Source organism: Pan troglodytes, chromosome X (assembly GCF_028858775.2).
Source record: "Pan troglodytes isolate AG18354 chromosome X, NHGRI_mPanTro3-v2.0_pri, whole genome shotgun sequence".
Taxonomy (NCBI): Eukaryota; Metazoa; Chordata; class Mammalia; order Primates; family Hominidae; genus Pan; species Pan troglodytes.
This window is the reverse complement of record NC_072421.2, coordinates 75,314,783-75,342,262: the sequence shown is the minus strand read 5'-3', so window position 1 is coordinate 75,342,262 and position 27,480 is coordinate 75,314,783. Positions and strand designations below refer to the sequence as shown.

At 36.9% G+C, this 27,480-nt stretch overlaps 1 protein-coding gene across 1 annotated transcript in view; it reads left to right on the top strand.

Moving 5' to 3' along the window:
• ATRX (ATRX chromatin remodeler) overlaps positions 1–27,480 on the top strand; it is a gene marked incomplete at its 5' end in the record, with an annotated part of 213,219 nt that overhangs the window by 158,291 nt on the left and 27,448 nt on the right. Inside the window, 2 exon segments of the mRNA NM_001009018.1 lie at positions 4,019–4,196; positions 5,219–5,413. Coding sequence (NP_001009018.1) covers positions 4,019–4,196; positions 5,219–5,413 — 373 coding nt within the window.

Sequence of the window (27,480 nt, the reverse complement as noted above, 5' to 3'; positions counted from 1 at the left end):
GATAGCATCACTAGCCATTAGGGAAATGTAATTTAGGTGAGGCTAGTGGCTCAGGCCTGCAATCCCAGGGCTTTGGGAGGCTGAGGTGAGAGGATCACTTGAGGCCATGGGTTCAAGACCAGCCTGGGCAACATGGTGAGAATCTGTCTTTACAAAAAATTAAATACAATTAGCTGGGCATGGTGGCACATGTCTATAGTCATAACTACGTAGGAGGCTGAGGAAGGAGGATCACTTGAGCCCAGGAATTCGAGGTTGCAGTGAGCTATGATTGTGCCACTGCACTCCAACCTGGGAGACAGAGTGAGATCTTGTCTCTAAAAAAGAAAGAAAATGTAATTTAAAACCACATGAGTTGTCACTTCACACCTATCAGCATGGCTAAAATAAAAAATAGTGACAACATTAAATGCTTGTGAGGATATAGAGAAACTAGATCTATCCTACATTACTAGTGGGAACATAAAATAACAACCATTCTGGGAAACAATTTGGCAGTTTAAAAAAACAAAACTAAACAACTAAACATACTTGTCATATAACCTTGCAATTACACTCTCAGAAATGTATCCCATGGAAATGAAAACATTTTCACATAAAAACCTAAACACAAATGTTCACAGCAGCTTTTATTTAGAATGGTCCTCAACTAGAAACAACCAAATGTTATTTAACATGTGAATGGATAAACAAATTGTGGTATATCTATGTAATGGAATGCTGCTCAGCTTACTGATCCAATAACAACTTATATGGATCTCATGCTAACTGGAAAATGCCATTCTTGATTTGACAGAAGTATAATGATAGAGAACAGATCTGTAGTTGACAGGGTTTAGGGTTAGGGGAAGGGCATGAATACGAAGGGATAACACAAGGAAGGTGTTTTTTTGTGATGATAGAACAGTTCTGTATCCTGCTATGGTAATGGTTATGTGATTCTACATGCATGATAAAATTTTGTAGCACTATACATCAAACAAAAAACTGATGAAACCCAAATGAGCTCTGTACTTGAGTTCATACCAACATCAATTTCCTGGTTTTGACAATGTATTGTTGTTATATAAGTTGTAGGTTACCATTGGAAGCCGAGAGTGAAGGATATGGGAGCTCGACTGCTGTAATTTTTGTGAACCTTAAACTGTTTTTGAAAGATTATAATAAAAACAAAAAGATAGTACCATGAGTTGTCAAGGACCTGAACAACTGGAAGCCTCATATAATGCTGGTGGGAATATGAATTGGAATAACTACTTTATAGAACAATTTGTTCAGTTTAACAGTGCATGTAAATACCCTATGACTCAGCAATTCCACTCTTAGATATGTACCTGACAGAAATGCTTTTATCAAAAGACACGTATAAGATGGTTTATAGGAGCATTATGCAAATAATGCTTTATATTTTAATTATGTTTGTTTTGAGCATATACTTTAATACTAATACTTAGTATTAAGAATATCTAAAAAATGTATTGGGTAGTTTATCTCAATATGGACTTGCGTATTGAAGTTCTTTAAGGTTTCATGTGTGTTGTGTGTGTGTGTATGTATGTATGTATGTGTGTTTTTTAACCTACATAGTTTATACCATTCTATATGCTTGATTCTTTTGTATAGCTCTATGCCATCTTTTGCTTATGTGGGATAGATATTAATAACTGGAATAATTTTGGACCAGCATTTACCCATATACCTTCAAGTATGTCCTCTAATGAAAGACGCTACAGTTTATTCTCTGTAATGACTATGTGTTATAGAGGTATAAAGATGAAACTTGTCATCATAATCCCACTGACCACAGAGAACCACTATTAACATTGTGTTTATATGTTTTGTTTTTAATGCATTTGCAATTGTATTTAGTAAGGCTCTATATTCTGCTTTTCTTCCACATAACATATTATTTTGGATTTTTAATGGTAACATAGCCAGAGTGTAATTTACTTCTCTATGTTATACATATTGTTTAATTTTCAACCTTATGCTACTGTAAAATAACACTGTGATAAATACATTTTCTTCAAAATTGGTCAACTTTTGTGATAATTTCTATAGTCTATATTCATAGATGTGTGGCAGCTCCAAATTGACATAAAACATGAATTTAGTATCTCTATTTATTTTATACCAGGATTTTTCTTTAGTATATAATATGATTGGTAGACTAAATTGTAAACTTTTTCCCATCATTTAAATTTAGAGTTTCTTTGCATTCTAGTGTATAATGAATGCTATAAATGTAATTAGTATGGCATTTTAGTCATTAATTTTCTTTCATGAAAGAAAAGAAGACATTTTGTGTTGATTATTGAGAGCTTATTATATTCCAGGGATTTTTGTCACTCTGTAAGTTACCAGCAATAAGCAAATTATTAAATAAATTATTGTACAATCATCCAATGAAATACTATGCAGCTACCAAGCATGATGTTTACCAAGAAATTTGGGGAAATGTTCATAATACATATTGTATATACAGTTATTATCCTGACTGCAAAATTTAAAAAGTATATATTTAGAAAAAAAGAAACCTGTAGGAAATATATCATGATTTGAATGGAGGTTGTTTCTGGGGAGTGGAACTGAGTAATTCTTTTCCTTAGAGTTGTTTTTATTTTCAAAAAGTGTTTATCCAATCTTTTTCAAATTAAATTTTCATTAATATCAAAGTAATATATTTACATATTTTTAAAAAACAGATAGTTTTACAAGGCTTCAAATAAAAACCAGTCCCGTGACCAAACCTCTTTCTACCTGTGATTTCTACTTTCTGGAGGTAACCAATTTCAACTCTTGGCAATTCTTACTTACTTACATACATCCTTTCTAAAGTGTAAGGTAGTAATTTACCACAAGCACATGCACACTTTTCCTCACTCGTTTTCCCAGTATGATTTTTCATAATATTTGCCTAAATTAATTTGCAGTATTTTCTTTATTGTGGCTACGTGAATATTTGTAAGCCACTTGAATACTGTGATTGTTTTTCCTTTTTCGTGTACTCGTTTATTATATTTTGCTGAAGTATTGATTCGTTTTTACCATTTGCTTAGTTTTCTATATACCTATCACCAATTCATTCCTAAATTATCCTGTAGAAATATTGTAAATCCTGGCCAGGCATGGTAGCACATGTCTGTAATCCCAGCACTTTGGGAGGCCGAGGTGGGCAGATTACCTTAGGTCAGGAGTTCAAGACCAGCCTGGCCAACATGGTGAAACCCTATCTCTACTAAAAATACAAAAATTAACCAGGCATGGTGGTGTTCCTGTAATCCCAGCTGCTCAGGAGGCTGAGGCAGGAGAATCACTTGAACCTGGGAGGCAGAGGTTGCAGTGAGTCGAGATTGCGCCATTGCACTCCCACGTGGGTGACAGAGTGAGTCTCCGTCTCAAAAAAAAAAAAAAGGGAAAGAAAGAAAGAAACATTATAAATGCTTGTGTTCCAACAAATCAGGTAATCTATCAGTTTCTTTTTTTTTTTTCTTTAGACACCCTTCCTGGAGCCCCGTGTCTGTCTTCTTGCTTCTGTTTTATCTACCTCAGTACCTTGCATCTGCCTAACGCCTCTCCTTACATTCTTTATGCTGTATTATAAATGTTGAGTCACCCCTACATATTCACCTACTTTTGCATTTTCCTTCATTTTGATGTACTTAGTGCCCCTAGCTGTACCCAATACAATATAGACTTTCAAGTTACATATAAATTCTCTAAATTTATTCAGAAATCTGTAAATAAAACCTTGACTACATTGTAAATATTTGATTTTTCATTTCATCTTTATTCTTAAATCAGACGATTTTATTTTCCAACAATAGGATTCTTCCTGGGCATATGTATTATCATCCTGACTCCTTAGATAATATATTATTTTCTTCAGTAAGTAAGAAATGAATTCTATGAACTCTTGATAGTTACAAAAAAACTAAGTATCAAAAAGTCATATTGTAATTAAAATATTTGTAAAGTACTAATTACTGAAGCATTTATTCTATATTTTCATTTTCAGAGGACGATTATTTATCATTTCTACTAAAGCAGGATCTCTAGGAATTAATCTGGTAGCTGCTAATCGAGTAATTATATTCGACGCTTCTTGGAATCCATCTTATGACATCCAGAGTATATTCAGAGTTTATCGCTTTGGACAAACTAAGCCTGTTTATGTATATAGGTTCTTAGCTCAGGTAGGTTTATAATTCTCTTTTTCATATTGAAAGTTCATGTGAAACTGATAATATTTTAGAGATATGGAACATATGTGTATTACAGAGAGGGAAACAAAGTTGGAAATACCATTTCTGTACATAAAGCAGCAGAAGTCAGTTTTGGCTTTTCTTGATTTTCTGTTTTGTAGTGTATCCATTTCTGTGATGTCATCTTTCTCAGGTTGAGATTGTTTTGCATGAACACATTTAGCAGATGCTATCCACAGCAGATGCAACCCCTCTCAACCTGCCTCCAAATCTGGGCTTCTTAACCAGAGACTGGGTTTTTTTGATAGATCCTTGCTTATTTGATCTTCTTTAGTACATAAGTTGATTGACAACTTTATGTAAACTCTTTCCTGTTATTTGTTTATTTTTTCAGTTTTCTTTTATTTTTTTCTTTCCTGTTAAGTTTAAAACTTCTGTACATTCTCATTTATAATTTTTATTATATTTAATATACATTTAATATAATGTATGCATTTAATTAATGTAGTTTATATGTAATGGATATGGTATTTTATATTTGTTTTCTGTCTTGAAATTATAGAAAATAAAACGATATAAAGGCATTTTATGGTGTTTGTTGATAGCTTATTATATTACATTGAAAAGGAATCAAACTGCTCTCTTGCATTCTAACTTCAATATTTACCTAAATGTTTTTTGTGTCTGTCCCTTTATTTCTGTTTACTCTGGTATCTGCCTGCTGTCCTCCTCCTACAGAGTACAGAAATAAATAAAGCAACACATGAATGCATTTTGGTCAGTTAATATAGAATAATTATCAGTAATGTAATTTTATTTGTTATGGTAAACTATGCTAAACAGATGAAATCTTTCATGAATTAAGCAAAATTGCTGATGAGTTTTTCTTTATGGCAATATACTACCATAAAGTTTTACCATTTCATATTAACCAGTAATCGTATTTATCCTTGATTAAGTTTCATGCTTACAAAATTTTATTTTTTTGTATATTCTTCCTTCTTTTTACAAAGGGAACCATGGAAGATAAGATTTATGATCGGCAAGTAACTAAGCAGTCACTGTCTTTTCGAGTTGTTGATCAGCAGCAGGTGGAGCGTCATTTTACTATGAATGAGCTTACTGAACTTTATACTTTTGAGCCGGACTTATTAGATGACCCTAATTCAGAAAAGAAGAAGAAGAGGGATACTCCCATGCTGCCAAAGGTAAACATATTTAGATTATTGGCTTAACAAACCAACGTGGACTAAGGAAATTTTACTACTGATATCAAATTTAGTCATCTGATTAAGGCTATATTTCAGAATTTTTCAAGGATAATAAAATGATATTTAATGAATTTTGTCTAGAAAATTATAAATGATAGGGTGCTTGATCAGTTCTCCATATAGCACCACAAAAAGATAGTATATTCTGAAACACATATTTTATGCCACATATAATATATCTAATTAGCATATTTTCTAATATACTTTACACTTCAACTTTTATAAGAAGTAACAGACAAATTTTCCAATTAGAAAAGGGGAAATTACTTCGAATTTATTCATATGGTGAATTTCGGGTTGCAGGAAACCAGTTAATTTTATAAACGTGTATTATTTGCTGACTTTGAGAGGTATACTGTGAGAGAATACTAAGAAAAACAAGACATTGTTCAGATTATCTCCCTCAATCCAGCAGCTGAAAAGCAGATAGTCCTGTTTTCATTTTCAAGATGAGGAAATTGAGGTTCAGAGAGGTTAGGTAACTTACCCAAGTTTACACACCATATTGTAAAGCTGGTCTTCAAATCATATCTGACCAACTCAAAAGCATTACTCTTAATCATTATAATTTTTTGTCCTCCAAATGGAGATTAGAAAGTTATTTTCAAATACAAGAAGCAAAGCAGAGGACCGGGGATTTCCAGAATTGAATGACATTTAGGATGCTTTATTTTAGTTTAAATAAATCTGGACTTTAAAATATAGAATGCTTTCACAGTCAGTAATATTGTGTGATATAACTGTTAAGATGGTATAATATAGTCAGTTTAGCTTATGTCTTGTGAAGGTTAAATACTCCTCAAATTTATGGAAAACTTTAAGGTTTACAAAGGGCTGTCTCATATACATTATCTCAGGAAGCTGAGACTTAGAGTTTGTGATTACACAAGGGTACATGACCAGTAAGTGTTACAGCTAGAATTTGAACCCAGTAGTTTTCTTTCTCTCTTCTCCCCTCCCCCTCTCTCCCCCACCCCCACCTCCCTCTTCCCCTCTCTCCCTCTCCCTCTTCCCCTCTCTCCCTCTTCCCCTCTCTCCCTCTCCCTCTTCCCCTCTCTCCCTCTTCCCCTCTCTCCCTCTCCCTCTTCCCCTCTCTCCCTCTCCCCCTCTCTCCCTCTCCCTCTCTCCCTCTCTCCCTCTCTCCCTCTCTCCCTCTCTCCCTCTCTCCCTCTCCCTCTCCCTCTCCCTCTCCCTCTCCTTCTACCTCTTTTTGAGACAGTCTCACTGTGTCGCCCAGGCTGGAGTGCAGTGGCGCAATCTCAGCTCACTGCAACCTCCACCTCCTGGGTTCAAGCGATTCTCCCGCCTCAGCCTCCCAAGTAGCTAGGACTATAGGCGCCTGCCACCACGCCCAGCAATTTTTTTTCTATTTTTAGTAGAGATGGGGTTTTACTATGTTGGCCAGGTTGGTCTTGAACTCCTGACCTTGTGATCCACCCACCTCGGCCTCCCAAAGTGCTGGGATTACAGGTGTGAGCCACCGCGCCTGGTCCTTTTTTTTTTTCTTTTTTCTTTTTTACTTGAAGTTCTGTTATACATGTGCTGAACATGCAGTTTGTTACATAGGTATACATGTGCCATGGTGGTTTGCTGCACCTATCAACCCGTCATCTAGGTTTTAAGCCCTGCATACATTAGGTATTTGTCCTAATGTTCTCCCTCCCCTTTCCCCCCACCCCCTGACAGGCCCCAGTGTGTGATGTAACCCTCCCCATGTCCATATGTTCTCATTGTTCAACTCCCACTTATGAGTGAGAACATGCAGTGTTTGGTTTTCTGTTCTTGTGTTAGTTTGCTGAGGATGATGGTTTCCAGCTTCATCCATGTCCCTGCAAAGGACTTGAACTCATTCTTTTTATGGCTGCATAGTATTCCTTGGTGTGTATGTGCCACATTTTCTTTATCCAGTCTGTCATTGATGGGCATTTGGGTTGGTTCCAGGTCTTTGCTATTGTAAATAGTGCCGTGATAAACATACGTGTGCATGTGGCCTTATAGTATAATGATTTATAATCCTTTGGGTATATACCCAGTAATGAGATTGCTGAGTCAAATGGTATTTCTGGTTCTAGATCCTTGAGGAATCGCCACACTGTCTTCCATAATGGTTGAACTAATTTACACTCCCACCAACAGTGTAAAAGCGTTCCTATTTCTCCACATCCTCACCAGGATCTGTTGTTTCCTGACTTTTTAAATGATCATTATTCTAACTGGTGTGAGATGGCATCTCATTGTGAACCCAGTCGTTTTCAAACTGTGTTACAAGGAACCCCAGGAGATGCTTTAGGGACTGCTACCATGTGGCTAAGCAAGTACAGAGGGGCCAGGCAATGAACACTCTGATCCCGACATCCCATTTCAGTCAGAGCCCCTCTTTTATCTTTTTAATGTATTGGACTTCAACATAAGATTTAATTCAAAGAGAGGACGTGCCTGCTTTTTAAAAAAAAGTTTTTAAAACACAATGCCATGTTGCCTTTCTATCACAGTAACTAAAAACTGTGAGAGATCTATCCAGGAAGTACAATCAGATACCTGAAGGAGCTGATAATCCGGTTGGGGAGAAAAAAGTAACATTCTTAAAAGGGAAAGAATGAAGTGCTGATGTGACTGGTGCTGAGTATCTTTGCTTATAATAGGGGAAGGATGGAGCATTCAGATACAATTTTGATGGGAGAAAAATCAGACTTGGTTGGCCTATAAAAGATGGTTAGTATTTAATTGGATAAAGGGAAGAATCAAGTGTGAATGAGTGATTGAACAGTTTGGGCAAAGGGACAGAGGTAAGAATTTATGTACCAGGCTTAAGGGATGATGAAATTGGCCTGGCATTGATGAAGAGTGGAGGTTAGATAAGTAGGAAAGCCATGAAAGGCAAATGGAGGCATTGCGCTTTAAAATAATGTTTACTATAAGTTCTTGAATGGGACTGTTGTATGATGAATCTGGGCTTTTAGAAAATTAGCCTGGAGTGATTATTGTGGGCTCGATCAGACATTTCATGAAAATAAATGATAGAACTCAACTGATAATAGACTAGCTTTTAAAGGGATAGGCAGCGAAAATTTTTTTTTTTTCTTTGAGAGAGTCTCGCTCTGTTGCCCAGGCTGGAGTGCAGCGGCATGATCTCGGCTCACTGCAGCCTCCGCCTCCTGGGTTCAAATGATTCTTGTGCCTCGGCTTCCCGAGTAGCTGAGGTTATAGACATGTGCCACCACACCCAGCTAATTTTTATATTTTTAGTAGAGATGGGGTTTCACCATGTTGGCCAGGCTGGTCTCAAACTCCCGACCTCAGATGATTCACCTGCCTTGGCCTCCCAAAATGCTGGGATTGCAGGTATGAGCTACCTTGCCCAGCCAAAAAATTTTATCTTAAATAATGAAGCTTAGTTATTCATTCATTGATTTAAACTTTTTGGGGTGCCTATGATATGCCAATTGTACTGGTCTCTAAGGATACACTCATAAATAAGTCTAGGATTCTGTTCCCAAGAAGCTATAGTCTTAAAAGCTTACCTTAAGCAAGTAATATAGTAAGAGTTACAGATCCTATAATAGAAATCTGTGCAGGTGCCAAGGAAGGAATATTCATTTCTTTCTTGGAAAGTTTGGGATGGATATTGATGTGCTTGAACAGATGTTGAAAGTAGAACTGGGTAACTGTTTGCATTGCTAAGACGGCAGAAGAGCAAAAGGCCCTTCAAGATGGGGAATAGAAAAAAAGAAGCACATGCATAACATGGCATGATAAGTTTGAAGAACCTCAAGTAGTTAAAAATAAATAAGAGTATAAAGAGATAGTGGTAGAGTAAGGGTGAGTGTGGGAAGAGGTAAAAGTAAAGACTGGAAAGGTAGGTGGGAATCAAATCATAGAAATTAGTTTGTAAGTTGTGTTATAGGTTGTGGTATCTATTTAACAATTTTAAGCAAGAGACTACCGTCACATTTTCATTTTAGAAAAAAATCATTTTATGTATCAGTGTGGAGGATGGATCAGAGAAAAGAAAATGGATATTAAGATACTTGTTAGGATGCTACTAAAATGATTCAGGTGGGAGAGGTAATACAGGCCTGATATGAGATGTTAGCAGTGGAGACAGAGAAGTACTGGGCATAATATAGATACTCAGTAATTATTAATGTTCCCTTGATTTATAATTAGAATTTCATGTAACATTGCCACTAGTTTAATAGAATTTGAAAACTGGTCATCTGAAATGGGTACGTTTTGATATTCATGGCGAGGGATTTCTTGGTACGTTTGGATATTCATGGTGATGGATTTTTTGGTATTTGAAGCTGCTTTTATTCAAGGTATTTTGAAGTTGGTTCCTGTTATTATAGTACAATTGCAAACACCTTCCTTCTTGTCCATGATTTTTAAGATGAAAGACTGCTAAAAATGATACATTTTCATCCTTTCAATTGCTGTTATCTAAGTAATAATTAAATTCCATGCTTTTATGAGGTTTTTTTGTCTTTTGGTAGTCCCGAAAGCACTTCTTTTTAACTTACTTGATATGTGATTACTGTATCTCTTGCTGCTTCATCACTTCCTCCTTAGGTCATTATTACTTAATTCCTGTTTCTCCATTTCTCTTCTTGTTCAGTTTTTACTTCTCTACTTCTAATTTGATTTAATACCTCAGACTTAATTAGCCACCTGACTATTTTTCTTGTCTTTGTACCTCTTTAAAGGCAAGAACTGCATTCTGTGCTTCCTTCAGTATCCTTAGTGAATAATGCAATGCTTGGCACTTTATTATTATTATTATAGTTTAAGTTCTGGGGTACATGTACACAACGTGCAGGTTTGTTACATATGTATACGTGTGCCATGTTGGTGTGCTGCACCCATTAACTCGTCGTCTAGGTTAGGTATATCTCCTAATGCTATCCCTCCCCCCTCCCCCCACCCCATGACAGGCCCTGGTATGTGATGTTCCCCTTCCTGTGTCCAAGTGTTCTCATTGTTCAATTCCCACCTATGAGTGAGAACATGGGGTGTTTGGTTTTCTATCCTTGCAATAGTTTGCTGAGAATGATGGTTTCCAGCTTCATCCATCTCCCTACAAAGGACAGGAACTCATCATTTTTTTATGGCTGCATAGTATTCCATGGTGTATATGTGCCACATTTTCTTAATCCAGTCTATCATTGGTGGGCATTTGGGTTGGTTCCAAGTCTTTGCTATTGTGAATAGTAAACATACATGCGCGTGTGTTTTTCTAGCAGCATGATTTATAATCCTTTGGGTATATACCCAGTAATGGGATTGCTGGGTCAAATGGTATTTCTAGTTCTGGATCCTTGAGGAATTGCCACACTGTCTTCCACAATGGTTGAACTAGTTTACAGTCCCACCAACAGTGTAAAAGAGTTCCTGTTTCTCCACATCCTCTCCAGCACCTGTTGTTTCCTGACTTTTTGATGATTGCCATTCCAACTGGTATGAGATGGTATCTCATTGTGGTTTTGATTTGCATTTGTCTGATGACCAGTGATGATGAGCATTTTTTCATGTGTCTGTTGGCTGCATAAATGTCTTCTTTTGAGAAGTGTCTGTTCATATCCTTCACTCACTTGTTGACGGGGTTGTTTGTTTTCTTGTAAATATGTTTGAGTTCATTGTAGATTCTGGTTATTAGCCCTTTGTCAGATGGGTAGATTGCAAAAATTTTCTCCCGTTCTATAGGTTGCCTGTTCACTCTGATGGTAGTTTCTTTTGCTGTGCGGAGGCTCTTTAGTTTAATTAGATCCCATTTGTCAATTTTGGCTTTTGTTGCCATTGCTTTTGGTGTCTTAGACATGAAGTCCTTGCCCATGCCTATTTCCTGAATGGTATTTCCTAGGTTTTCTTCTAGGGATTTTATGGTTTTAGGTCTACCATTTAAGTCTTTAATCCATCTTGAATTAATTTTTGTATAAGGCGTAAGGAAGGGATCCAGTTCCAGCTTTCTACATATGGCTAGCCAGTTTTCCCAGCACACCATTTATTAAACAGGGAATCCTTTCCCCATTTCTTGTTTTCCTCAGGTTTGTCAAAGATCAGATGGTTGTAGATGTGTGATATTGTTTCCGAGGGCTCTATTCTGTTCCATTGGTCTATATCTCTGTTTTGGTACCAGTACCATGCTGTTTTGGTTACTATAGCCTTGTAGTATAGTTTGAAGTCAGGTAGCGTGATGCCTCCCGCTTTGTTCTTTTGGCTTAGGATTGACTTGGCAATGCGGGGTCTTTTTTGTTTCCATATGAAGTTTAAAGTAGTTTTTTCCAATTCTGTGAAGAAAGTCATTGGTAGCTTGATGGGGATGGCATTGAATCTTTAAATTACCTTGGGCAGTGTGGCCATTTTCATGATATTGATTCTTCCTATCCATGAGCATGGAATGTTCTTCCATTTGTTTGTGTCCTCTTTTATTTCCTTGAGCAGTGGTTTGTAGTTCTCCTTGAAGAGGTCCTTCACATCCCTTGTAAGTTGGATTCCTAGGTATTTTATTCTCTTTGAAGCAACTGTAAATGGGAGTTCACTCATGATTTGGCTCTCTGTTTGTCTCTTATTAGTGTATAGGAATGCTTGTGATTTTTGCACATTGATTTTGTATCCTGGACTTTGCTGAAGTTGTTTATCAGCTTAAAGAGATTTTGGGCTGAGACAGTGGGGTTTTCTAGATATACAGTCATGTCATCTGCAAACAGGGACAATTTGACTTCCTCTTTTCCTAATTGAATACCCTTTATTTCTTTCTCCTGCCTGATTGCCCTGGCCAGAACTTCCAACACTTTGTTGAATAGGAGTGGTGAGAGAGGGCATCCCTGTCTTGTGCCAGTTTTCAAAGGGAATACTTCCAGTTTTTGCCCATTCAGTATGATATTGGCTGTGGGTTTGTCATAAATAGCTCTTATTATTTTGAGATATGTCCCATCAATACCTAATTTATTGAGAGTTTTTAGCATGAAGGTTGTTGAATTTTGTCAAAGGCCTTTTCTGCATCTATTGAGATAATCATGTGGTTTTTGTCTTTGGTTCTGTTTATATGCTGGATTACGTTTATTGATTTGCGTATGTTGAACCAGCCTTGCATCCCAGGGATGAAGCCCACTTGATCATGGTGGATAATTGCTTGGCACTTTTATCTAGACTTTTTTGAAATTCTAGTTGTCTTTATAGTGTTCCTTAGTGATCCATATATCATTGAAAAGCAGTGTTGGAATTAGACTTACTTTTCAAGCAGTAAAATTGAGATGAAGATTGGTTAGTCTGTCACAGTGGGTTTATGGAAGGAAGAGAATTCGAGCTTTAATTTATATCTTCAGTTAGATTCTTAATTTGCTATCTTAGTCAGCTTCATTCACCACTCTACTCATTACTCTCATTATTTTTATTTTATTTGATTTCATTTCATTTCATTTCATTTTATTTTTGAGACAAGATCTCGTTCTATTGCCTAGGCTGGTCCTGAACTCCTGGCATCATGTGATCCTCCTGCCTCGGCCTCCCAAAGTGTTAGGATTACAGGCATGAGCCACTATGCCTGTCCACTTTATTATTTTAAATCCCCTCATTGGATTCTTACTGTTGCTGCTTTTCCCTTTTGGAAATAGAATAGCCTTGACGTCCTGTGAACCTATTTTTTAATAAGTTGATTTAAGGGCCTCCTGAATCATCTCTACCAAGTATCTGTGCATCTTTTTAGTTGTTCAGGATAATCTTTCTCAGCCATTTTGAAACTGTAGCATGATCTAGACTTATAAGTAGTTTAACACAAGTTTCTAGCAATATCGATTTGTTAACTTATTCTTAATGGCTTGTGTTTAAAATGTTAAATTAATAGCTAACCTCTGTTAACGTTTATGTAAATGTTAAATTGATAGCTAACCTGTTAACATTTATGTAAATTATGTTAGAGAAAGTACCTTTTCTGGTAATAAACTTATTAATTATACAGATATCAGAGATGAAAATTTTGGTCAAGGTCATGTTTTATTTTATTTTGAGACAGTCTCACTCTGTCACCCAGGATGGAGTGCAGTGCTGCAATCTCAGCTCACTGCAACCTCCGCCTCTGGGGTTCAAGTGATTCTCGTGCCTCAGCCACCTGAGTAGCTGGGATTACAGGCATGCGCCACCACGCCTGGCTAATTTTTGTATTTTTCATAGAGATGGGCTTTCTCCATGTTGGCCAGGCTGGTCTCGAACTCCTGGCCTCAAGTGATCGACCCACCTTGGTCTTCTAAAGTGCTGGGATTACAGGCATGAGTCACCACCTGCAGCCAAGGTTATATTTTATAATATGCTTAAGTGGGTGTTTTGTTCCTCTTAAGTACAGTATACACAGCCTACTCTGTACCTTTTATTAAGAAAACAAAAGCCAATAAAACTGGCATAGAAATGTTTTTATACTTCCCTTTTCCAGCACTGGACTAGGTATGTCTTTTTAAATGTGAAATACTTGATGATTACAGGGAGAACAAAATGGGGATTTAAATTAAAGTATCTTAAGTGAGGCTTTAGGTTTGTTTTCTCTACGCTGAATTTGTGTGCAGTGTTCTCCCCTTTCTTTAGTCCTGTATTCAAACTTTAATACTTCAAAGCATAATTTACTGAACAGAGATGTTATTGTACAGTTTTATTAGGCGGCAGATGGTAATATAAGGTTTCACCTTAGTCATTCTTAATACCAGTGTGAAATACATTCCATTAAAATAATTTGATGTAAAGTATGAAATAGCTAATCCACTTATTTCAGGAACTTTCTGGTAACATGCCTACATTTACTTTTGAGAATAAAGGTTCAAAATAACACATTTAATTGTAGAGCAAGTGTTAGTAGCCTATGGGGTATGAACCACATGGTGGTATGTGAACCTAATATTTGTTGTCATATTCTTCTAGGAAGCCATGCTCATAATTGAAGCATATATAAGGTTTGATGTCATTGTCTCCTACTTCTTTGCCTTTTTTTTAATCACAGGTTTTGGATTTGTTTGTTTAATAAAACAAGTTTGAATATTATTCCTATGTTTGTATTTACTAGTATAAAATGATTGTTATTCATCAGGATATGAATAGACCACCAGAAAAAATAACGGGCATCAGAAAAATTGTTTGAATTCTACCATTTCTTTGCAGATTACAAAAGTGTCCTATTCGTTTTTTGTTGCGGTGATTGATGCCAAGTAAAAAGAGCAGCTTGTTTAAGCCTTCTCCTAAATAACTTGCCAACCACCCTTTTCAGATGTAATCTTAGGCAAACCATGTAAGCTTTCTAAGCCTCATTTTTCTGAAGAAAATAAGAATAGTGCCAGTACTTCTCTCACAAAGGAGGTAATTCATGTAAACATACTACCTAGCGCATAGTAAGTGTTCAAATGTTAGCTGCTGTTTTTGTTTCCATAATTGTTATTAATATTACCATTATAGTAGGTTCATTTCTCTGAAATACTTATGGACTTACATTTTTGGAATTTCAGAGGAGTCATGTGAGGTCCTGATCCTGAGTAGAAAATTAAGCTTGATATATGACAGACCAGTAGAAAACTAAAAACATTTAGGAGCCAGAGGAGATCATCTCAGCTAAGCTGCAGAAGACATAGGTATTTGAGGCTTGCATTCCCCCAGAGATCAGTTGTAATCAGGAAGGAATATAATATTTATTAGATATTGATCTTCACTTTCAATAAAGTTAGCATGCAGTTGACAAAGAACATTGAAAGGGGTTTTTTTTCTTAAATAATATAAGCAACTTTAGAATAAAGTCTACCTTATAGCCAGTGATGCTTCTGTAGTAATTTTCCAAAGTAAAGAGATGCTTCTATTTTCCCTCCACAAACTACACAATAAATACTTGTTAACAGACTGACCATACTTTATTTATAGTGCTGTTTTTTCTTATTTTTTATTGTACCACCTTATGACACAAGAAAAACTATTAAGGAGCCATTTACCAAGTCTTTTAGGGAAAACATTTGGGTTACAGAAACCATGGAGCCAATGATACCCTGAGATGGCAGCCTCCCTAACGCTGGCAAGCTGTCTTATAAATAATTGTCCATGGAAACATCAATGTAGATAAGGCAGCCTTGCTGGCAGTGTTGGGGTGGAGGGCAGAGTTGGGGATGGTATGCAAGATTCTATTGGGGAGAGTTTAGGATAGACTTTAAAAAGTGTCTCCTTATGGAGAGTTGGAAGTACTAGAAATATTTGCTGCTTAAGGTCATAGAAATCCTGAAATTTAAAATACCAGGTTTGCATTTAGTAAATGCTCATTTAATAAATGAATTAAATGGTAAGCTTTTTTACTTTATAGGCAAATTAAAATATCTATTCTCTCTAGAATATGAACTTCCTATTAGCCTAGGAGGGCAAGAACTATATTAATGCATCTTCATCACTCTATCCCCAATACCTGGCATAATACATAATATAGCAAATAACAAGTATTCAATAAAAATGTGCTATGTGAACAAATGAATTTTTGTGCTAAAATTGCAAGCTAAATGATGTGAGGCAATAGTTGACATGCCTTTGAAATAGTGTTTTTCCTTGTGTGTACTTCTTGGAGAATCACCTGGTGGCTTGATTAAAAATGCAGATTCCTAGTCGGACACAGTGGCACACACCTCTAATCTCAGCACTTTGGGAGGCCAAGGTGGGAGGATTGCTTGAATCCAGGAGTTCAAGATCAGCCTGGTCAACATGGCAAGACTCTGTCTCTACAAAAAATTAGCCAGGCTTGGTGGCATGCACCTGTAGTCTCAGCTGTTTTGGAGACTGAGTTGGGAGGATCCCTTGAACCCAGGAGGTCGAGGCTGCAGTGAGCAAGTTTGTACCACTACACTCCAGCCTGGGTGACAGAGTGAGACCCTGTCTCAAAAAAAAATGCAGATTCCTGGCTTCATCTAAGACCTACTGAATCAGAATTTCTGGAGGTAGGCCTTGGGAATCTATTTTTGACAAGGTCTACCACTCTTGTGTGTACAAGGTATGTAGTAGTATAATTTGCCTTTACAATAGTTATCAGCTAAACCTTTGAATTAAAAAAACAAACAGTATCTAAGCTTTATTGAGCAATGTTTATGCCAGGAACTGTGCTAAGGATTTTACTAGCATTACCTTATTTAATCCTTACAAAGCAGGTACAATTTTTTCTATTTTCTGATGAAATTATGGCGTGGAAAGTGGTGGCACCGGGGCTTGAACTCAGTGCTGTGACTCCAGACTCCACACTCTTTAACCATTACACTATACTATCCTGACATTAATATTCTATGTGATTAAGCTTGCGGAGAAGTAAATTGAGGTTTGATATGACTTTACACTGCTTTAATCAATACTGTGGGTTTATGGAAAGGCACAGTGTTATCAAGGTGTATAATATTGGGGAGGGTATGGATTTCATCTAGTTACTACACAATCTTACGGTGTCAGAGCTGATCCTAGTCCTCCTTGATTGTCTTTGGTGCTGAACTTACTGATCCTTAGCCCTAAGTCAGTGTAGCAGAGTGGTTAAGGACAGGGGTCCTGGGGCAAGACCAGGGTTTGAATCTTTATCTTAGTCAAAATATCTGACTTCTATGCCTCAGTTTTTTCATTATACTTCTGAGAAATGTATGTCCATTAGTTCTTCAAAAATATCATCCTTTCCATTTTTATTTTTGTCTCTTTCTGAGACTGTTACTATCTGAATGCCTGCTCTTTTAGCCTCCATATCTTTTAGCTTTTCTTTTGCATTCATATTTCTTTATTCTTTCTTACTATCTTCTGGAAGAGTATCTCAGTCTTATCTCCTAATTCACTAAGATATTCAACTGTACCCCGCTTGCTGTTTATGCTGAGTTATTTTTTCAACTGTTAATTTTTTTTCCTAATATTTCATTTAGACTCTTAAATTTGTTTGAATTCCATATTGGTAATATCTTCCTTTATTTCATCTGTTTCAGTAACTATGTTTTAGATAAAATATGATGCCAGTTGTTACCCCAGGGATGTCTGTGTGTGTGTACATGCACATATGCACACATTGTCTATAAGTTTCTGGAATTCATATTGCCTTTTCCCTTCTATAGTTTCTGCAGAGTTGGTTTTGAGGGCAGGAGCTAGCAGCTCATGCTGGTTTGCCATGTGAGTAGTTTCGTCCATAATATGGGGATGATGATTATATGTGCTTCATAGAGTTATTATGAAAAATTAAATGAAGTTCTTAGAACAGTGCTGGTATGCAGCCATGCATTCAGTTTAGCTTTAAACAAATCTACAGATGGCTAAGTTTCCAGATCCCAGCTTTCGAATATACTCTTTTGAAAAGCTAGATTATGGTTTTGATTTGCATTTCTCTGATGGCCAGTGATGATGAGCATTTTTTCATGTGTTTTTTGGCTGCATAAATGTCTTCTTTTGAGAAGTGTCTGTTCATGTCCTTTGCCCACTTTTTGATGGGGTTGTTTGTTTTTTTCTTGTAAATTTGTTTGAGTTCATTGTAGATTCTGGATATCAGCCCTTTGTCAGATGAGTAGGTTTATTCACGATAGCAAAGACTTGGAACCAACCCAAATGTCCAACAATGATAGACTGGATTAAGAAAATGTGGCACATATACACCATGGAATACTATGCAGCCATAAAAAATGATGAGTTCATGTCCTTTGTAGGGACATGGGTGAAATTGGAAATCATCATTCTCAGTAAACTATCGCAAGAACAAAAAACCAGACACCGCATATTCTCACTCATAGGTGGGAATTGAACAATGAGAACACTTGGACACAGGAAGGGGAACATCACACTCTGGGGACTGTTGTGGGGTAGGGGGAGGGGGGAGGGATAGCATTGGGAGATATACCTAATGCTAGATGACGAGTTAGTGGGTGCAGCGCACCAGCATGGCACATGTATACATATGTAACTAACCTGCACAATGTGCACATGTACCCTAAAACTTAAAGTATAATAATTAAAAAAAAAAAGAAAAAGAAAAGCTAGATTATAGAGCTAATCAGAAGGGGGAAGGGTACTGACCCTCTCTTTTAGAGTTTGAGCTGTCCCAGGATTCTGCCATATATTCTAATGTTTTCTGTCTCTCTTGTTGCAAGGAAAATATGAAAAAAATTGTTAATTAATTTTCAAAAATTTCCCATTGTGAACATATTCAAACCAGAAAAATATATTCATATACCCATCCGCTAGATTTACCAATTATTGTTTTGCCACATTTGCCTCATCTATTTTTCTGAAATCTTTTAAATTACAAGTATATGGCATTTCACTTGTAAATACTTCAGTATATAATACATCTTTGAAATAGTAAGACATTTCTTATATAATTACAATACCATAAAATGAATAACTTCCTAATTCCCTAACACCATCTCATAACACATCCATATTTTGATTACCCCGCTTGTGTCCAAAGTGTCTTTTAGAGCTAGTTTGTTCATATCAAGTTCCATTCAAGTTGTATACACTGCATTTGGTGGTTATTTTCTTTAATTTTATTTTATGTGTGTATATATATATATATTTAATATTCTAAGTTCTGGGGTACATGTGCAGAAAGTACAGTTTTGTTACATAGTTATACACATGCCATAGTGGTTTGCTATACCCATCAACCCGTCACCTACATTAGATATTTCTCCTAATGCTATCCCTCCCCTAGATCCCCACCCCTCAACAGGCCCCAGTGTGTGATATTCCCCTCCTTGTGTCCATATGTTCTCATTGTTCACCTCCCGCTTATGAGCGAGAACATGCGGTGTTTGATTTTCTGTTCTTGTGTCAGTTTGCGGAGAATGATGGTTTCCAGTTTCATCCATGTCCCTGCAAAGGACATGAACTCGTTCTTTTTTATGGCCGCATAGTATTCCATGGTGTATATATGCCACGTTTTCTTTATTCAGTCTGTCATTGATGGGCATTTGAGTTGGTTCCAAGTCTTCGCTATTGTGAATAGTGCCGCAATAAACATACGTGTGCATGTATCTTTATAGTAGGATGATTTATAATCCTTTGGGTATATACCCAGTAATGGGATCGCTGAGTCAAAATGGTATTTCTGGTTCTAGATCCTTGAGGAATCGCCACATTGTCTTCCATAATGGTTGAACTAATTTACACTCCCACCAACAGTGTAAAAGCATTCCTATTTCTCCACATCCTCTCCAGCACCTGTTGTTTCCTGACTTTTTAATGATCGCCATTCTAACTGGCATGAGATGGTATTTCATTGTGGTTTTGATTTGCATTTCTCTAAAGAGCAGTGATGATGAGTATTTTTTCATGTCTGTTGGCTGCATATATGTCTTCTTCTGAGAAGTGTCTGTTCATATACTTTGCCCACTTTTTGATAGGGTTGTTTTTTTCTTGTAAATTTGTTTAAATTCTTTGTAGATTCCGGATATTAGCCCTTTGTCAGATGAGTAGATTGCAAAAGTTTTCTCCTGTTCTGTAGGTTGCCTGTTCACTCTGATGGTAGTTTCTTTTGCTGTGCAGAAGCTCTTTAGTTTAATTAGATCCCATTTATCAATTTTGGCTTTTGTTGCCATTGCTTTTGGTTTTTTAGACATGAAGTCTTTGCCCATGTCCTGAATGGTATTGCCTAGGTTTTCTTCTAGGATTTTTATGGTTTTAGGTCTTATGTTTAAGTCTTTAATCCATATTGAGTTAATTTTTGTATAAGGTGTAAGGAAGGGGTCCAGTTTCAGTTTTCTGCATATGGCCAACCAGTTTTCCCAACACCATTTATTAAATAGGGAGTCCTTTCCCCATTGCTTCTTTGTGTCAGGTTTATCAAAGATCAGATGGTTGTAGATGTGTGGTGTTATTTCTGAGGCCTCTGTTTTGTTCCATTGGTCTATATATCTGTTTTGGTACCAGTACCATGCTGTTTTGGTTACTGGAGCATTGTGGTATAGTTTGAAGTCGGGTAGCATGATGCCTCCAGCTTTGTTCTTTTTGCTTAGAATTGTCTTGGCTTTGTAGGCTCTTTTCTGGTTCCATTTGAAGTTTAGAGTAGTTTTTTCCAATTCTGTGAATAAAGTCAGTGGTAGCTTGATGGGGACAGCATTGAATCTATAAATTACTTTGGTCAGTATGGCCATTTTCACGATATTAATTCTTCCTATCTTTCAGCATGGAATGTTTTTCCATTTGTTTGTGTCCTCTCTTTATTTCCTTGAACAGTGGTTTGTAGTTCTCCTTGAAGAGGTCTTTCACATCCCTTGTAAGTTGTATTCCTAGGTATTTTATTCTCTTAGTAGTAATTGTGAATGGGACTTCACTCATGATTTGGCTCTATGTTTGTCTGTTATTGGTGTATAGAAATGCTTGTGATTTTTGCACATTGATTTTGTATTCTGAGACTTTGCTGAAGTTGCTTATCAGCTTAAGGAGATTTTGGGCTGAGGCGATGGGGTTTTCTAAATATACAATCATGTTGTCTGCAAACAGACAATTTGACTTTCTCTTTTCCTATTTGAATACCCTTTATTTCTTTCTCTTGCCTGATTGCCTTGGCCAGAACTTCCAATACTATGTTGAATAGGAGTGATGAGAGAGGGCATCCTTGTCTTGTGCTGGTTTTCAAAGGGAATGCATTCAGTTTTTGCCCATTCAGTATGATATTGGCTGTGGGTATGTCATAAATAGCTCTTATTATTTTGAGATGGGTTCCATCAGTACCTAATTTATTGAGAATTTTTAGCATGAAGGGTTGTTGACTTTTGTCGAAGGTCTTTTCTGCATCTATTGAGATAATCATATGGTTTTTGTCATTGGTTCTGTTTATATGCTAGATTACATTTATTCATTTGAGTATGTTGAACTAGCCATGTATTGCAGGGATGAAGCCGACTTGATTGTGGTGGATAAGCTTTTTGATGTGCAGCTGGATTCGGTTTGCCAGTATTTTATTGAGGATTTCATTGATGTTCATCAGGGATATTGGCCTGAAATTTTCTTTATTTTGTTGTGTCTCTGCCAGGTTTTGGTATCAGGAGGATGCTGGCCTCATAAAATGAGTTAGGGAGGATTCCCTCTTTTTCTATTGATTGGAATAGTTTCAGAAGGAATGGTACCAGCTCCTCTTTGTACCTCTGGTAGAATTCAGCTGTGAATCCATCTGGTCCTGGACTTCCTTTTGTTTGTGGGCTATTAATTACTGCCTCAGTTTCAGAACTTGTTATTAGTCTATTCACGGATTCGACTTCTTCCTGGTTTAGACTTGGGAGGGTGCATGTGTCCAGGAATTCATCCATTTCTTCTAGATTTTCTAGTTTATTTGCACCAAGGTGTTTTTAGTATTCTCTGATGGTAGTTTGTATTTCTGTGGGATCAGTGGTGATATCCCCTTTATCATTTTTTATTGCGTCTATTTGATTCTTCTCTCCTTTCTTCTTTATCAGTCTGGCTAGCGGTCTATCTATTTTGTTGATCTTTTCAAACAACCAGCTCCTGGATTCATTGATTTTTTTTGAAGGTTTTTTTATGTCTCTATCTCCTTCAGCTCTTCTCTGATCTTAGTTATTTCTTGTCTTCTGCTAGCTTTTGAATATGTTGCTCTTGCTTCTCTAGTTCTTTTAATTGTGATGTTAGAGTGTTGATTTTAGATCTTTCCTGCTGTCTCTTGTGGGCATTTAGTGCTATAAATTTCCCTCTACAGGCTGCTTTAAATGTGTCCCAGAGATTTTGATACGTTGTATCTTTGTTCTCATTGGTTTCAAAGAACTTCTTTATTTCTGCCTTAATTTTGTTATTTACCCAGTAGTCATTCAGGAGGAGGTTGTTCAGTTTCCATGTAGTTGTGCAGTTTTGAGTGAGTTTCTTAATCTTGAGTTCTGATTTGATTGCGCTGTGGTCTGAGAGACTGTTTGTTATGATTTCCATTCTTTTGCATTTGCTGAGGAGTGTTTTACTTCCAATTATGTGGTCAATTTTAGAATAAGTGCAAGGAGTTGCTGAGAAGAATGCATTGTTCTGTTGATTTAGGGTGGAGAGTTCTGTAGATATCTTTTAGGTCCATTTGATCCAGAGCTGAGTTCAAGTCCTGAATATCCTTGTTAATTTTCTCTCATTGATCTGTCTCATATTGACAGTGGGGTGTTAAAGTCTCCCACTATTATTGTGTGGGAGTCTGAGTCTCTTTGTAGGCCTCTAAGAACTTGCTTTATGAATCTGGGTGCTCTTATATTTAGGATAGTTAGCTCTTTTTGGTGCATTGATCCTTTTACCATTATGTAATGCCCTTCTTTGTCTCTTTTGATCTTTGTTGGTTTTAAAGTCTGTTTTATCCGAGATTAGCATTGCAACTCCTGCTTTTTTTTGCTTTCCATTTGCTTGGTAAATATTCCTCTATCTCTTTGTTTTGAGCCTATGAGTGTCTTTGCAAGTGAGATGGGTCTCTTGAATACAGCACACCAATGGGTCTTGATTCTATCCAATTTGCCAGTCTGTGTCTTTTAAGTGGGGGCATTTAGCCCATTTACATTTAAGGTTAATATTTTTATGTTTGAATTTGATCCTATCATTATGATTCTAGCTGGTTATTTTGCCCGTTAGTTGATGCAGTTTCTTCATAGCGTTGATGGTCTTTACAATTTGGCATGTTTTTGCAGTGTCTTATACTGGTTGTTCCTTTCCATGTTTAGTGCTTCCTTCAGGAGCTCTTACAAGGCAGGCCTGGTGGTGACAAAATCTCTCAGCATTTGCTTGCCTGTAAAGGAATTTATTTCTCCTTCGCTTATAAAGCTTAGTTTAGCTGGATATGAAATTCTGGGTTGAATATTCTTTTCTTTAAGAATGTTGAATATTAGCCCCCATTCTCTTCTGGCTTGTAGGATTTCTGCAGAGAGATCTGCTGTTAGTCTGTGGTGGTCGTTTCTGTTTGTTATGTCTCTTTTTTATTTAGCGCATTCATTTTCTCACCCTCCATTCTGGATTTGTTTGATTATTTCCTGACGGTGTTTGAACTTATTCTACCTCTTATATGTTCTACCTCTTATATATTCTGTATACTAGAAATCAGAAATTAGATGTAAAGGCTTGATTAGATTCATGACATACATTTTTGGCAAGAATGTCTTAGGAATGACACGTAAAAAGGGGTTAATATTTTTTTAAAAACCAGTATGGGAAAAGGAGTAATATATATATTGAGTGCTTATACTATCTACTTTTAAATACATTGTCTCATTTACTCCTTACAATAGCTCTGAGCTATAGATGATATTATTCCTTTGCAGTAAAGGATCGCCCAACTATTAAGGAGCAAAGTGGCCAGGTGCAGTGGCTCATGCCTGTAATCCCAGCACTTTAGGAGGCCGAGGCGGGCGGATCACGAGGTCAAGAGATCGAGACCATTCTGGCCAACATGGTGAAACCCTGTCTCTACTAAAAGTAGAAAAATTAGCTGGGCTTGGTGGTGCTCACCTGTAGTCCCAGCTACTCGGGAGGCTGAGGCAGGAGAATTGCTTGAACCCAGGAGACGGAGGTTGCAGTGAGCCACGATTGCGCCACTGCACTCCAGCCTGGTGACAGAGTGAGACTCTGTATCAAAAAAAAAAAAAAAAAAAAAAGGAGCAAAGTTAGCATTCAGAAAGAGAAGAAAAAAAATCCAACAAGGCCCTTTACCTTTACTTAAACTTAAAAATTACTAACAAATCACTTAATGTCTGCGCCTCAGTCTCTGGTAAAGTAAGAGCAGCAAATTAACTTACTTCCAAAGTTTCTTATAGTTCCAACATTATTTGATCCTCACAATTGCTCAGGCTACTGTGTTTTTCATTTTAGGTAATGAGAGGTGTTCTTTATGCATCAGCTAACTTTTTTAATTTAAAAATTTCTTTATTTTTATAGATTTAGGGAGTACAAGTGCATTGTTTTTAAACAGATATATTGCACAGTGGTGAAGTCTGGGTTTTTAGCATAACCATCACCTGAATAGTGTTAATTGTACACAATACGTAATTTCTTATCCCTCATCTCCCTCCTACCCTCCCACCTTTTGGAGTCTCTAGTGTCTATTATTCCATTCTGTTTGTCCCTTTGTGCACATTGTTTAGCCCCCACTTATAAGTGAGAATATGTAGTATTTGACTTTGTATTTCTGAGTTATTTCCTTAAGATAATGGCCTCTCTAGTTCCATCAATGTTGTTGCAAAATACATGATTTCATTTATTTTTATGTCTGAGTAGTATTCCATGGTGTGTGTGTGTGTGTGTGTGTGTGTGTGTGTGTGTATACACACATTTCCTTTTTTATCCTTCAGCTTTTAAGTTCAGGGGCACATGTGCAAGATGTGCAGATTTACATGGGTAAACGTGTGCCATGGTGGTTTGCTGTACAGATCACCTCAACACCTAAGTATTAAGCCCAGCATCTATTAGGTATTCTTCCTGATGCTCTCCCTCCCCTCAACCCTCACCCTGACAGTCCCTAGCGTGTGTTGTTCCCTTCAATGTGTTCATGTGTTCTCATCATTCAGCTCCCACTTATAAGTGAGAACATGCACATACCACATTTTCTTTATCCAGTCATCCATTGGTGGACACTTAGGCTGATTCCGTGACTTTGCTATTGTATATCTGCTAAGTTTTTAAAAATACATATATATATATTCAGGACAGGTAATAACTATTGGTCTTTCTAAAGTTATGACAGCCATATATCTAGGATTTTCTTGGACAACTCCAATATCAGATAATTTGTCCTGTCAAACATCTCCTCAATTTTTTATTAGAAAAACTTGGTTAGGGTGTAAAACACCTCTGTATAGAAATATGTTTTTTTTTTAAGAGATAGAATCTCACTATGTTGCCCAGGCTGGTCTTGAACTCCTCAGCCCAAGCAATCCTCCCGCTTCAGCCTCCCAAGTTGCTGAATCTACAGGCATGCACCACCATGCCAGGCTCTTTTCTTTCTTTTTTTTTCTTTTTAAGGTGAGGGTCAGCTTTCACACTATTAGAAAAGGTGTTAGAAATAATAGAAAGTGGTAAATAACACCAGTAGAGTTCTCCCAGAAGCCAGCCAAGAGAAGAGAGTATTTTGATGAAGAGAGTGATTAAATTCTGTCACATGTTACTGATGAGTAAGATAGGATCAGGTCTGATAATTGACCAATTAGATTTAGTGACACAAAGGTCATTGGTAAACCAGGCACTGTACTCAGCACTTCATGTGTAGTATTTAATCTCCACAATAATCCCATGAAGTAGATGCTTAGTAGCCCATTTTATATACCAGAAGACTGAGGGTTCAGCAAGTTAACTTGCTCAAGGACAAAGGGCTAATAAGTGGTGGAACTAGGATTAAAATCTGCTTGAGACTCACTGTTCAATACAAGAGCCACTAGCTCCATATGGCTACTTACATTTACATTAAAACTAAGTTAAAAAATCAGTTTCTCCATCACATTAGTCACACTTCAGATACTCAGTAGTCACATGTGGCTTGTAGCTACTGTCTTGGATAGTGCAAACACAGAACATTTCCATCGTTGCAGAGAGTACTATTAGAGAGCAGTATTCCAGAGCCTGTGATGTTAATCACTACACCTAAAGCCTCCCAGTTGACAAAGTTACCACCTTTTTTTGGTGTGTGTGCATGTGCGTGTGTGTGTGTGTAAGTATATATAATTTAAATCATTCCATTAAATTTACCTCTGAAATTTAAAAGACTGAAACAGATCTTCTTTTTATCAAATAAGTTGATTGCAGAGATTATATTGGTGTTTACATTTCAGGCAACCTGCTCATGAAATTATCCATTGTAGAGAGAAACCTGGGAAACAAAGCTATACGTCCATTAATTTTTTTCCCCATTTTCATTTAAAGTTCAGAAGAACATAATATGTTGGAATGATTAATGATTCTGAATTAATATAGATATTTGAATGTCACAGTATCTGTATATTAATATCCTAAAGTGGTGTTACTGTATTGGTTAGGTTGACTGATTCATACATGTAAGTCTTTTAACACTCCTGGAGTAAGAGTAGCAAGAAACTGAAGCTATGATCCTTTTAAGGGTTTAAGTAGGTGAATACCTCACTTTTGTCTCTTCCATTACTAGTGTTTGCATGACCAAGTTTTTTACATCAGATTTATTATTTTGGACCCTTAAAGGAATATAAATTGCAAGAGAGATTTTGATCAGTGTAAGAATTACTAGATGGCCTTATTTATTTCCTTCTTTATTATTGTACTTCTTATCTTTTATTAATATTTTCTTTCTCTAAGATATATTTGAAAGCCAGGCATGGTGACACACCCCTGTAGTCCCAGCTACTCAGGAGACTGAGGCAGGAGGATTGTTTGAGCTCAGGGGTTCGAGGCTATGCAGTACATAATCACACCTATGACTAGCCACTGCATTCCAGCCTGGGCAACATAGCGAGCCCCTGTCTCTTAAAAAACAAAAGATGTGGCCAGGCATGGTGGCTCACACCTGTAATCCCAGCACTTTGGGAGGCTGAGGCGGGCGGATCACTTGAGGTCAGCGGTTCAAGACCAGCCTGGACAACATGGTAAAACCCTGTATCTACAAAAATACAAAAAAAAAAAAAAAAACACACAAAAAAAATTAGCCAGGCATGTGGTGGTGGCAGGCGCCTGTAATCCCAGCTACCTGGGAGGCTGAGCCAAGATAATTGCTTGTACCCAGGAGGCAGAGGTTGCAATGAGCTGAGATTGCGCCACTGCACTCCAGCCTGGGTGACAGAGTAAGACTCTGTCTCAAAAAAAAAAGACATAATTTAAACTGCTAAATAGCTGCTTTCATTCCTATTTCATATCTTCTGTTTCCTTTTTACATTGTACCTATAATTGAGTTAGAGAATGTAACAATGTTTGTGAAATGTTAACTCAAGATTGTGTAGAATGAAAATTGAGTTTCGATTCAGGCTATACTTGGAAAGCTGCAACCTCTAGAATGTCACTGCAGTCATATAAAATCTAGAATGATGACTTTCTACCTCACAGTGGCATGTGGCATATGTAATAGTTGT